Source organism: Ictalurus punctatus, chromosome 9 (assembly GCF_001660625.3).
Source record: "Ictalurus punctatus breed USDA103 chromosome 9, Coco_2.0, whole genome shotgun sequence".
NCBI classification, from domain to species: domain Eukaryota; kingdom Metazoa; phylum Chordata; class Actinopteri; order Siluriformes; family Ictaluridae; genus Ictalurus; species Ictalurus punctatus.
Genome location: NC_030424.2, coordinates 4440001 through 4452500, shown reverse-complemented (window position 1 = coordinate 4452500; position 12500 = coordinate 4440001). Strand labels below are relative to the sequence as shown.

Sequence of the window (12500 nt, the reverse complement as noted above, 5' to 3'; positions counted from 1 at the left end):
TATGTCGTGAACAGGGAGTGATTTGGGACAGACCCAGTGCAGGTTTCCAATACACAGCTTCACAGCGAGCAAAGGGATGGTGGGATCATCTGGCTTCAGACGCATGCACTCCTTTAACACCTTCACCGCCCGCGCAGACTGCACACACACGCACACAGACATATACACGCACACACGCAGAGACACACACACACACACACAGTATGAAAACTCTAATTTAAGTAAACACCATTAAGAACAGTGTGTATTTTCTAGCGTTTGGATAGAGCCTGTGTGTATAAGTGGTATGTGTGTGTGTAGTGCATGTGTAGTGTGTAGTGTGTGCGTGTAGTGTGTGTGTGTGTAGTGCGTTTGTGTGTGTGCGTGTATGTAGTGTGTGTAGTGTGTGTAGTGTGACACAGCTGGACTCAGACTCACCTTTCCTGCTGCCATCAGTGAGAGAGCCAGCTGGTACCACAGGTGGAACTCCTCAAACGCAAACTTCATCGCTCTCTCCAAACACTGAACACACACACACACACACACACACACACACCCCAATGTTATCAGATACACAAACTAACACAACTCTACACACACACCTGTATCTCACAGAGAAGTGTTGTTTAAGTCTGAATAAAAACAGGACAGTGAAGCGTTGTGGTGTGGTGGGTGGGACTAACATGTTGTTGCCATGGTGATAAAGGGCGGGGGGGGGGGGGGGGGGCTTACCTCCGAGAGCATCTCGTATTGGCCCCGACGTCCCAGAGCAATGGTGAGCAGATCGTATACTACAGACGCACTCTGCAGACTCAACACCCGATCAGCACTGTGTTCAGGTATACGACTCAACACTGCATCCCTGTTAGCCTGCACACACACACACACACACACACACACACACACACACGTACGTTCAGCTACACCTACACACACAAACACACACGTTCAACTACAACCACACACACACACACACGTTCAGCTACACACACACTACTCACCATAGATTCACTAATCAGTAACAGCAGCAGAGCTTCTTCTGTGTTCTCCTGAGGACAAAACAGACTGAAGAGAGAAATACACAGAGACCATCACTACTCTGGTACACAGCAATAAACTAACACTGTATGTGTGTGTGTGTGTGTGTGTGTGTGTGCCGCACTTCTCCCCCGTGTAGATACGTGCTCGGCGAGGCAGTGTGTACTCGGGATGTGTGTGTGTACACTGCGGCTCATCGAGTGGAGACTGTGCAGGTGGATCCTCCAGCGGACTCCAATAACTCTGTTCACACATCCCTCTGAGCAGGATCTCCGCCAACTGACGCGCTATAGTCTACACACACAAACACCAAACATTGACATGTTATTGCTGTCTACACTATGTGTATAAATAAAGATACACACAAGTACACACACACACACACACACACACACACACACACACACACACACACACACTGACCATACGAAGGTTCTGTGTGGTTCTCGTTTCCACAGCACGGAGAATCTCTCGAAACCGTCCAACACCATGGGTCAGATTACTGAAAAAAAAACACACACACACACACACACACACACACACACACACACACACACAGACACACAATGTGTGAAATGTCAGATCAAATCACAGTGGGCCACATGCTAATACATGATAAAGTAGGTCTAAAATATAAAAATGATAAAGTAGGTCTAAAATAAATGTGCTAAAGCAGATAACCACACACACACACACACACACACACACACACACACACACACACACACACCCATTCTTGAAGTGGATAACGTGAGCACGTTGGAGTCCCGTCTCCAGAAAAAAGCCGAGTTCCTGTTCCTGTGAGACGGGGCCGGGTTTGGGACTGCGGTTCTGCATTCCAGCGCTTAGAGCCTGTGTGTGTGTCGAGAGAACATCATCATCATCATCATCATGATCATCACCACCACCATCATCACCATCATCAATATACTGAGAAGTTCTGAGGATCACTGTAACATGATTATGCTTCAGGTGTAACTGACCACCATAATGAGTCACAGTGGATTAAATGTGATCTGACTGGAAAGTGCACTAGTTTCTAAGTGAGCAGAAGGACCTTCTCAGCTTCCTGCAGGTAGAGCAGAGCGATATCTCCAGACTTCTCGTAGCAGGTGATGATCTCCTGATCTCCCTCAGAGCTGGACGGTGGACAAGAGGTGGACGTCTTCTCCAGACACAAACCTGCAGGAGGTAAGAACGTTAGAGCCGAGCTCACACACCAACTGCACCACTCAATCATTTCCATCACAAAATTTGTGCATGTGTGTGCGTGTGTGTGTGTGTGTGTGTGTGTGCGTGCGTGTGTGCGTGCGTGCGTGCGTACTCACCCTTGGTGGCATAGGCTTCAGCAATCATGGCCAGGCGGTAAATTGGAGCGCTGCTCAGTTGCATATCGTCCAAGTTCACTCGGTTGAAGTGAGTAAGGGCCTCACTGTAGTCACCTTCCACATAACACAGCTTCCCCATCAGCACATTGGCCTCCTGCAGCAGCTCCGTCTGTGTCCCAAATCACACAATGCACAGTCAGTGACAGCTACACAGCTCTGCTCCAACCCTGAACCAGCCAATCACAGGGCATGTTCCCAATTCACAGAATATTCACTAAACAGTGCAGATCAAACACAATCATATAATGCACTGCACTTATCACTACACCAAGACTCACCCGGAGGTTCCCTCACTGTAGAGCATTAGTGAGGCGTGTGTAGTGTAGATGAATTGAGACTCACCCGGAGGTTCCCTCGCTGTAGGGCATTAGTGAGGTGTGTGTAGTGTGAAGTGTATATGAATTGAGACTCACACGGAGGTTCCCTCGCTGTAGGACATTAGTGAGGTGTGAGCGGGCCTCGGTCAGCGGAGGGCGAGCCGTTCTGGGGCTGCAGTTCTGCTTTAATGGGTTCTCCTTCAGGAACTGCTGCAACTTCATTTCACCTAATAACAACTCACCCACATCATCTATACACACACACACACACACACACACACACACACACACACACACACACAGGTCACAGGTCATCATTTTCGCTTTAATCTCACATTAAACACCACACTTTAAGCCCTAATACCGGAACTACAAGGTGTTTATAGACAGTAAATGATTTTTCACTCAGGACACAAACTGTACAATCGTAACATGACGTCATAAACCGGAAGTCCTCAGAGCTACTGCTGTGTTTCTGAATGAGCTCTGAGCTTCTAAATGTGTTTTATATTAAACACACAAGTCATTTGTATTACTAACGATAAACACAGCTTGAAATGTTGCTGTATAAAATTCAGAAACGAAGTCTATAAATATACATTTATAGACTGTAAACATTACCTCCCCATGCTAACATGCTAACTGGCTGAAATCACATACCGGTTGAAATGAGTTTAGCAGAAAGCTGCCGCACGAGCTCGGGGATTTTCTCCCACTGTCCCTCTGAACGACATCTCTCTATTTCTGTCTCTATCCGCGAGCCGGATTTTCGGGCTGTCATGGTGTTTATTCAGTGTTTATTCTGTGGCTGCGTCTCGGAGCCGCAGTCAGCTGTAATTGCAGTGCACCTCCACACCGCGCGCGGCGCTAATGAGCCGCACTGATGCCAGAGCAAGGCGCGGTGCGTTGTGGGAATGTGCGCTGTGGTTATGGAGGATGCTAAAGTGTGTTAGCCGAGTCACAGCAGGAAAACCCATAGCACTGAAAAAAATATCAATTTAAAGAAGGTTCGTAACATTTAAATATTCTTACTTTTTTGTCACTGAGTTACAGTTTCTGTATAAATATCGCCATGATTATTTTTAATATTGATATTTATAGTGTTGAAGGTGACTCACAGACCGAATAGTGGTTAATAATAATAATTCTCTTCCGATTAATAAAAATGTTAAATATTTATATAAATCTCCTGAAATGATCTTCCATTGTATTACAGAATATTTTTTGTGTGCTTTTGGATGTAACTATACTGGTTGTGGGTTTAAATATGTCATATTAAAGTGAAGTAATTCAGTGAAATTTATAAATTTGAAAATTTCTAATCTCGCTCAGGTTCAGAGATAACAGAAAAGATCACACAAACCTTCTTTAAGAGAAATGAATGATCTCAATAAACATTAGAGATATAATATTGGGACGTGGTTGTGTGTGATATTGACTGTAGAGAGCAGCAGAAGATAATGTGAGAGGTAAGTGTCCTATAAACCTGAGTAATGTGTTTAAACAGACACACCGTTATTCTGTAGTCTGATGGCCTGCAAATAAAAACGGTTCCTCAGCCTGTTCTTCTGTGACTGTGAACTTGGAAGGTTTCTCCCAGACAGTAGTTTGATGAACAGGTTGTGGGGTGAATGAGTTTAATCTGCGGTAAAAGAGTGAGCTTCCTCAGGCAGTGTGTCCGGTGCGTTTCCTTCACCTTCCTGCGAGATGTTTATTTATTACACACAGAATCTCTAAACCTTTAACTGAAATCAAATTCTTCTACTACAGCAGAACTGTTCTACAAACATAACATGTATACAATAAAAAATGAGAAACTTCCCTCATATTTATTTTAAAGCTTCAGTTTGTAAAAAATAAAAAGATCTGGGTTTCAGGCTTCTGTTTGGCTTTCTGTTTTTCTGGCCCTGAAATTAACCCCGCCCCTCTGGAGCTCTGCCCCTTTTCTCTCATTTGTTTCTATTTTTTATTTATTACTTCTTGTTTTCTGTGATGAGCACAGGTTGAGGTGTTCAGGATGTTCCTGACTCTGGCTCTGCTGCGGAAGGGAATTCCGGGCCGGCAGTGGATCGGGAAATGGCGAAGGCCACGGCCAGTCACCTGGCAGATGAAGCGGAACACGGTGGAGCGACTGGAGCGTGAGGCTCAGAATGAGTACTGGCTGAGTCGACCTTACCTGAGCCTCGAGCAGGAGAAAGGCCATGCCCACGCTCGCCGCAAGCACACCTGGGAGACTATCCGCCACGCCCGCCAGTCCATCTTCCCCCAGCACACCTCCATAACTGAACACCTGCAGCACCTCAACATTACTCGTACCTGGAGCTAACACATACACACACACACACACACACACACACACACACACACACACACACACAGAGAATGTTCTCTTAATAAAGTACTTGTTCACTGTTAGCTGTGGTGTCTATTTCTTTTGATTGCAGGTTGCAATGCTTGTGTGTGTATGTGTGTGCGCGTGTGTGCATGTGTGAGTGTGTTAGTTACATTTGGTTAGTTACAGTAAGTTTTGTGTAGCACTTTTCTATACACTCAAACACTCAAACACTTTACATAGTAAGGGGGGGATCTCTTCAACCCCTTGATGGGGATGATGTGACGGCAGCCACAGTGCTCCAGAACTTCCACCACACACCAACTAGTGTGTGTGTGTCAATAGGGGGCGCCGTGTGACCGTGAAACACTACCTACACGCGCGCTGCACTGCTACAGTGTGTAAATGCAAATTTATGACATTTGTAGGTGAGATGTCGGGTTTAAACACGGTCACGCGCTACTCTAAATGTCAATGTGAACAACAGATCACTTCTTACGTATGTATGTATGTGTGTGTGTGTGTGTGTGTGTGTGTTTAGAGAGTGTAAGGTCACGCCCACACGTCATTTAATAAGCAAAGGGGCGGGAAGACTCCGCTCACATCCAGATGTGCGCGAGCCTCTGGTTTTAAATGAGCGAGAGAGAGACACGCAGTGTGTGTGTGAGAGAGAGAGAGAGAGAGAGAGAGAGAGAGAGAGAGAGAGCGCGTGTGTTGCATGCAGTAGAGGAGCGCGCGCAGACCTGTATGGCGTTATCTCTCGTGGTGCCGTTTCTGCACGCGCGCTGAAGACCGGAGCTTGGGATTCTGTTTACACTGTGGAAATTTGGGGGAAACGGAACAGAGGAACAGCGGGGTTGTGTGTGTGTGTGTGTGTGGGGGGACATGCGCAAAGATGATGGAGAGTTATCCCGCATGGCACTGAGACGGAGGCGCGCGCAGGAATAATCTCCATCACGCGCGTGGATGTGATTTAATAATTGAGAGAGAATATTTGGGAGAATCTCAGCATGACCTCTGTGAGCGGGAATAAAGACAGGAGCGGCAGGAACCGGAAACACACGGTGAGGGGGTCATTTTATTTTTATTTTATTTTATTATTTATGCGTCACGCGCTCATGAATTTCAATGAAGCCTGTAGATGGACGCACGAGACGGCGGATGGATCTGAAGTGCATTTAAAAGAGTAGCAGAATGATCTCCAGAGAAGAGAGTAAGACAGGTGACAGTGAGACAGGTGACAGTGAGACAGATTGTTGCATTACACACTGTATGTAAACTGCTCTTTTATTTCCTGCAGAGCTTGTAATTCTACTGAAAGCATTACAAAAATTATGTTTAGTTTATACATAGTGAAATTAATCTTAAATTCACACACACACACACACACACACACACACACACACACACAGTATTTCTATGAGTCTAACTGCACAGCCTTTACCCTGAGACAGATCCACACTAAACACTGCTGCAGTACTAAATGTCTCTGAGGAAGGTACTAACAGTTAACACTTTACTGTATAAAGTCATTACAATCCAATGAAATGTTTTGTAAAGGTCACATGTCCAGGTGAGAGATTACAAACACAAGTTTAACAGGTATAGCTGACATAGCTGATATACAGCTGAAGAACATCTCAGTGTTCATGGAGTCTGTAGATGGAAGTGAAGTTCATTTAGAACGTAACCCGATTCACTGTTTTACTGTTAATGAAGATGTCCTTATAGACCTGTAATAACAGGTTGTAAAGCGAGATATAAACACGACGAAGCTGAACATTTGTGCGCAGATGATTTCACATTAATATTCTCGCCATGTTTATTAATGCGATGATCTGAAAAGCATTACAACAGAATTGTGTGTTTTTAATCGTGTAAACGCTATAAACGCAGACGGATTTCAGCTTGTGGTACTTGTGGTACTAATGGCCTTTGTAGTACTTCTGGTACTCCTGTCCAACCTGTGTCAGCGTTACAGCTTTGAAGAAATGAGATACCTGAGAGAAGACGAAGTGAGGACGTGTTTGGAAACAGTGAGTTTCAGAATTTACAGCGTGTGATATCGCTTTCTCGCACTTCAGTGTTCAGAGTCTGACCTGGAGCTCTACTGGAGTACTGTTTATATTGTTGGTACTTTGGAGAACCAGAATGGAACCAGAATACTGTACCGTTCATGTGGAAACCAAATATAATGGTTATTGTGTGTATTTTTGCTGCCTGGAAGGAGCTTTAATTCGGTGATGACAAAATGACATTTTAATTAAATATCAAAAATATTAGCACCCCAAACATGTTCATCCTGAAACTATTTATTTATTTATTTGTTTGTTTGTTTATTTAACAGCATATTAATATCACAGTCAGAAAACAGGCTTCTGTCAGTGTTTATGCTACATATCTTTAGAGGAACAGTGGACATTTTATCCATCCATCCATCCATCCATCTTCTATACCGCTTTATCCTTTTTCAGGGTCATGGGGAACCTGGAGTTTATCCCAGGGAGCATTGGGCACAAGGCAGGGTACACCCTGGACAGGTTGCCAGTCCATCACAATCACATACACACTCACACACCCATTCATACACTACGGACACTTTGCACATGCCAATCAGCCTACCATGCATGTCTTTGGACTGGGGGAGGAAACCGGAGTACCCGGAGGAAACCCCGCAGCACGGGGAGAACATGCAAATTCCGCACACACAGGACCACGGCGGGAATCGAACCCTGGAGGTGTGAGGCGAACGTGCTAACCACTAATCCACCGTGCACCCTGGGCATTTTATTTATTTATTTATTTATTTATTTATTTATTTAGTAAAAGTATTACTTTAGCATGACATTCATACCTTAAATGAGGATTAAATGTAGTAAATCCCACATGCCTGATAAATAAAGGTTTATTAAGTACACAAATAAATAAATGAAGGTACAGAAGTCTCACTGTAGTCTCAGTACACTGTTTATATCCTGTAAAGTTTCAGTGTGTTTCCTGGCAGCGTGCTGTAGCAAGTGTGTGTGTGTGTGTGTGTGTGTGTAAATATACGTGCAGTGTGTATAAATGTGCAGTATTATATACTGAACACTATAAAAATTCCCCAGTGTGAACACTGTGAACTGTTAATTAAACTCCAGGGATTTGACACTTTACTGTAATTTACATGATTTACTGAAGCTCTTTGCTTATTAAACTAATTAATCCTGTTTTAGAATGCATCTGTGAGTAGTTTATCATGTTTATTCTTTTGACAGCAGTGAGCGTTTACAGATAAATCCACATCAGGACGATTCTCAGAGCTGTGTGTAAATCTGTGTGTTCGATTTTAAATGACGGAGGACTGATGTAGCGGAGTGGGTGGAGATGTGATTATTATAGAGCTGCTCAGGCTACGTGTTAGCATACTAGATTCCTCAAAGCTAATTTGTGTTTGTATTATCGTCATATGACAGATTTCTCTCTCAGTGACAATTAATCACACACACACACACACACACTATTAATCTTAATAAAAATCTTGTTATACATTTATTAAAGTGCTGATAGAATGCATTTGTGTGTCACTTATTTATTTAACAATTATTATTATTATTATTATTATTATTATTATTATTATTAGTGTCAGTCTGTACACAGAGAGGAAACACACACACACACACACACACACACACTGTCACTTTCAGAGTAAAACTACAGTCAGTGGTGTGAGAACCTCCTCCTGTAGCTTTAACGAGAGAACGCAGAGGACATAGCGCAGCTGGGAGGCGGGGCTATAACATGAATGACAGAGAGACATGAGCTGTGTTTTTTTCCCTTGTGGTTATTACCATGTTGCTGTTCACAGTAAAGTCACATGATTCAGATGTTTACTGTATTCTCTTATTGTGTTCATTAGATGACGGATTGCTCTCCTACCAAATCGGCCTCGTTTTCTCCGGACTCGTGGTACCGTAAAGCCTGTGAGGAGTCTCGCGCTGGGTTCCGCCCGGTTCCTGAAGGAGCTCGCTCTGTTCCTGGTTCCTCAGGCGCCCCCTCCCCTGGCTCTGGAACCTCCTCCCCGGGTTCTTTCTCCAGCTCTCCGGGCACCGTGTCTCCAGGGATTGGGACGAGTTCTCCGGGTTCTCTGGGAGGTTCTCCAGGGTTTGGTACTGGTTCTCCGGCCTCGGGCAGCGGTAGTTCTCCGGGTTCTGAGAGAGGAACATGGTGTGATAACTGCACCGGCCGCCTGGTGGAGCTGAAGAGGCAAGCGGCCAAACTGCTCCTCCCAGGACCTTACTCCTCCAAGGTAGCATTTAAACACACTCTTTAGGGTGCATGTGTGCTGTGTGTGTGTGTGTGTGTGTGTGGTTTAATCATCTCACTGTGCTGGTGACTCACTCTCTCTCCCTTTCTCTTGTCTCTCTCTCTCTCTCTCTCTCTCCCTCTCTCTTGTCTTTCTCTCTCTCTCTCTCTCTTGTCTCTCTCTCTCTCTTGTTTCTCTCTCTCTTGTCTCTCTCTCTCTCTCTTGTTTCTCTCTCTCTCTGTCTCTCTCTCTCTCTCTCTCTCTCTCTCTCTTGTCTCTCTCTCTCTCTATCTCTCTCTCTGATTCTGTCTCTCTCTGTCTCTCTCTGTCTGTCTCTGTCTCTCTGTCTCTCTCTGTCTCCAACACATCGGCTGTGTTTTAATTCAGCTCAGTGATAGATGATGGGATCCATCAGTCCATGACGAACATCTGCACTGAGACGTTTGTGTGTGTGTGTGTCTTTTCCCAGGGGGTGTGTGTGTGTGTGTGTGTGTGTGTGTGTGTGTGTGTGTGTGGGGGCACTTACTTTGTGAAAAATAAAATGTTGGCCTCAGCAGGATGTGAAGCTGTGAGAGACCAGATTGTTTCAGCTCTTTATCATGACTGTAGATATTTAATTTTATACCTCATTAATAAATGATGACTGACTGAGTCCTCGTCCTGCACTATGTTCATCTGCATCCAATCAAACGCCATCTAATGCTCAGGCCCCACCCACATAAACACTTTCTGATTATAACATATGCACAATACATAGCATCTACAACACTCTGTGTGCGTGCATATGTATGTATGTGTGTGTGTGTGTGTGTGTGTGTGTGTGTGTGTGTGTGTGTGTGTGTAAAACAGTGCACTCAGTTGAGCTCGTAAACTCTGCTGTAGACCCCTCTTCACTTTTACTGACCCCTAAAGGCAAAGTATTTACCCCTCAGTAGGTAGAGAGTAATACACAGGAGGTTTTTATTAACTAAAAGAGGAAATCGACTCCCTCTGTACCCTACAAAGTGCGCTTCTCTTTACATCCCTATACACTACACTACAAGTGCATTAGATACAGTATGTGATAATAATAATGGCGTATACACCCTGCGTAGTGCAGTCATAGAGAGAGAGAGAGAGAGAGACACACACAGGCAGAGGTGGACACACACACACACACACACACAGACACACACACATACTCATGTGGTGTGTTTTACAGGCATGTTTAGTGCATTCCTGCGCTGACTCAGAGCACTTTAACAGGTGAGACAGAAAGAAAATGACAGGAAGTTCTGTTCCAACCTTTTTACTTTATAAAATCACAGCCTCGTCCCAAACCACACACTGCTCAATAGTGTGTAAAAATAGTGTGCTAACAGGGGTTACATTTCATCACACTGCTCACGACAGAAGTGTGTGTGAGGGACATAACTGCATGTAGTCATGGTAACCGGGATGGGTTCACTGTGTCTGGTTAGGGTTTAGGTAGAGTGCTACTATACAGAACTATACTACTATAGTACTCTATACACAGCACAGCAGTTTATTTGTAAATACTGATGTGTGTGACACATCTGTTACACGCTACAGCATCACACACACACACACACACACACACACACCACAACTCTGCACACTTCACACAAAGGACATGTGTGCTCTGTTCTGCCCCTAGTGGACACAGAGTTAACAGTTACACAGACTAGTAGTAACTCATTACACAGATTACTGTAGAGTTAAAATAAATGACAACATTAGATATACAGTTTAGTGTTAGGGTATGCTAAACTCCCACAGTTAGGGTGTAGGGTGTTGAGTTTGGGGTTAGGGCTTATGGTTTGAGTGAAGGTTTAGGGTGTAGGGTTTGAGTGAGGGGTTAGGGTGTAGGGTTTGTGAGGGGTTAGGGTGTAGGGTTTTAGTGAGGGGTTAGGGTGTAGGGTTTGAGTGAGGGGTTAGGGCATATGGTTTATGGTTTTAGTGAGGGAATAGGGTGTAGATTGGAGGATGTAGGGTTTGAGTGAGGACTTAGGGTGTAGGGTTTGAGTGAGGGGTTAGGGTGTAGGGTTTGAGTGAGGGGTTAGGGTGTAGGGTTTGAGTGAGGGGTTAGGGCATATGGTGTAGGGTGTGAGTGAGGAGTTAGGGTGTAGGGTGTGAGTGAGGAGTTAGGGTGTAGGGTGTAGGGTGTGAGTGAGGAGTTAGGGTGTAGGGTTGAGTGAGGGGTTAGGGCATATGGTGTAGGGTGTGAGTGAGGAGTTAGGGTGTGAGTGAGGAGTTAGGGTGTAGGGTGTAGGGTTTGAGTGAGGGGTTAGGGTGTAGGGTGTGAGTGAGGAGTTAGAGTGTAGGGTGTAGGGTGTGAGTGAGGAGTTAGGGTGTAGGGTGTAGGGTGTGAGTGAGGAGTTAGGGTTTAGGGTGTAGGGTGTGAGTGAGGAGTTAGGGTGTAGGGTGTGAGTGAGGAGTTAGGGTGTGAGTGAGGAGTTAGGGTGTAGGGTGTGAGTGAGGAGTTAGGGTGTAGGGTGTAGGGTGTGAGTGAGGAGTTAGGGTGTAGGGTTTGAGTGAGGAGCTAGAGTGTAGGGTGTAGGGTTTGAGTGAGGGGTTAGGGTTTAGGGTGTGATTGAGGAGTTAGGGTGTAGGGTGTAGGGTTTGAGTGAGGGGTTAGGGTTTAGGGTGTGAGTATGGAGTTAGGGTGTAGGGTTTGAGTGAGGGGTTAGGGTGTAGGGTTTGATTGAGGAGTTAGGGTGTAGGGTGTAGGGTTTGAGTGAGGGGTTAGGGTTTAGGGTGTGAGTATGGAGTTAGGGTGTAGGGTGTAGGGTTTGAGTGAGGGGTTAGGGTTTAGGGTGTGAGTATGGAGTTAGGGTGTAGGGTTTGAGTGAGGGGTTAGGGTTTAGGTTGTGAGTATGGAGTTAGGGTGTAGGGTTTGAGTGAGGGGTTAGGGTTTAGGGTGTGAGTATGGAGTTAGGGTGTAGGGTGTAGGGTTTGAGTGAGGGGTTAGGGTTTAGGGTGTGAGTATGGAGTTAGGGTGTAGGGTTTGAGTGAGGGTTTAGGGTGTAGGGTTTGAGTGAGGGGTTAGGGTTTAGGGTGTGAGTATGGAGTTAGGGTGTAGGGTTTGAGTGAGGGGTTAGGGTTTAGGGTGTAGGGTTTGAGTGAGGGGTTAGGGTTTAGGGTGTGAGTATGGAGTTAGG

General features: G+C 45.2%; 3 protein-coding genes across 6 annotated transcripts in view; 2 read left to right on the top strand and 1 right to left on the bottom strand.

The window, feature by feature from the left end:
- Positions 1-3591, bottom strand: part of ttc7b (tetratricopeptide repeat domain 7B) — an 8111-nt gene extending 4520 nt beyond the window's left edge. Inside the window, exons 1-11 of one of the 2 annotated variants that reach the window (XM_053682714.1) lie at positions 3383-3591; positions 2819-2973; positions 2346-2514; positions 2075-2199; positions 1748-1869; positions 1441-1519; positions 1142-1311; positions 981-1044; positions 712-849; positions 418-501; positions 34-138 (exon numbers count right to left, since the gene is read on the bottom strand). In XM_053682714.1, coding sequence (XP_053538689.1) covers positions 34-138; positions 418-501; positions 712-849; positions 981-1044; positions 1142-1311; positions 1441-1519; positions 1748-1869; positions 2075-2199; positions 2346-2514; positions 2819-2973; positions 3383-3503 — 1332 coding nt within the window. In that variant the 5' untranslated portion in view covers positions 3504-3591. The remainder of the gene's footprint in view (positions 1-33; positions 139-417; positions 502-711; positions 850-980; positions 1045-1141; positions 1312-1440; positions 1520-1747; positions 1870-2074; positions 2200-2345; positions 2515-2818; positions 2974-3382) is intronic. The other variant, XM_053682715.1, reaches the window with a different exon arrangement.
- On the top strand, positions 3591-5137 carry mrpl57 (mitochondrial ribosomal protein L57). Its single transcript, XM_017475984.3, has 2 exons — positions 3591-3729; positions 4725-5137. The coding sequence occupies exon 2, from the start codon at positions 4740-4742 to the stop codon at positions 5046-5048; it is 309 nt and encodes a 102-aa protein (XP_017331473.2). The 5' UTR covers positions 3591-3729; positions 4725-4739; the 3' UTR covers positions 5049-5137.
- A 509-nt stretch (positions 5138-5646) lies between these two features.
- The window catches only part of kif26ba (kinesin family member 26Ba), a 39989-nt gene continuing 33135 nt past the window's right edge, over positions 5647-12500 (top strand). The window contains exons 1-2 of one of the 3 annotated variants that reach the window (XM_053682563.1): positions 5647-6118; positions 8953-9342. In XM_053682563.1, coding sequence (XP_053538538.1) covers positions 6065-6118; positions 8953-9342 — 444 coding nt within the window. In that variant the 5' untranslated portion in view covers positions 5647-6064. The remainder of the gene's footprint in view (positions 6119-8952; positions 9343-12500) is intronic. The other 2 variants (XM_053682562.1, XM_053682561.1) reach the window with 2 other exon arrangements.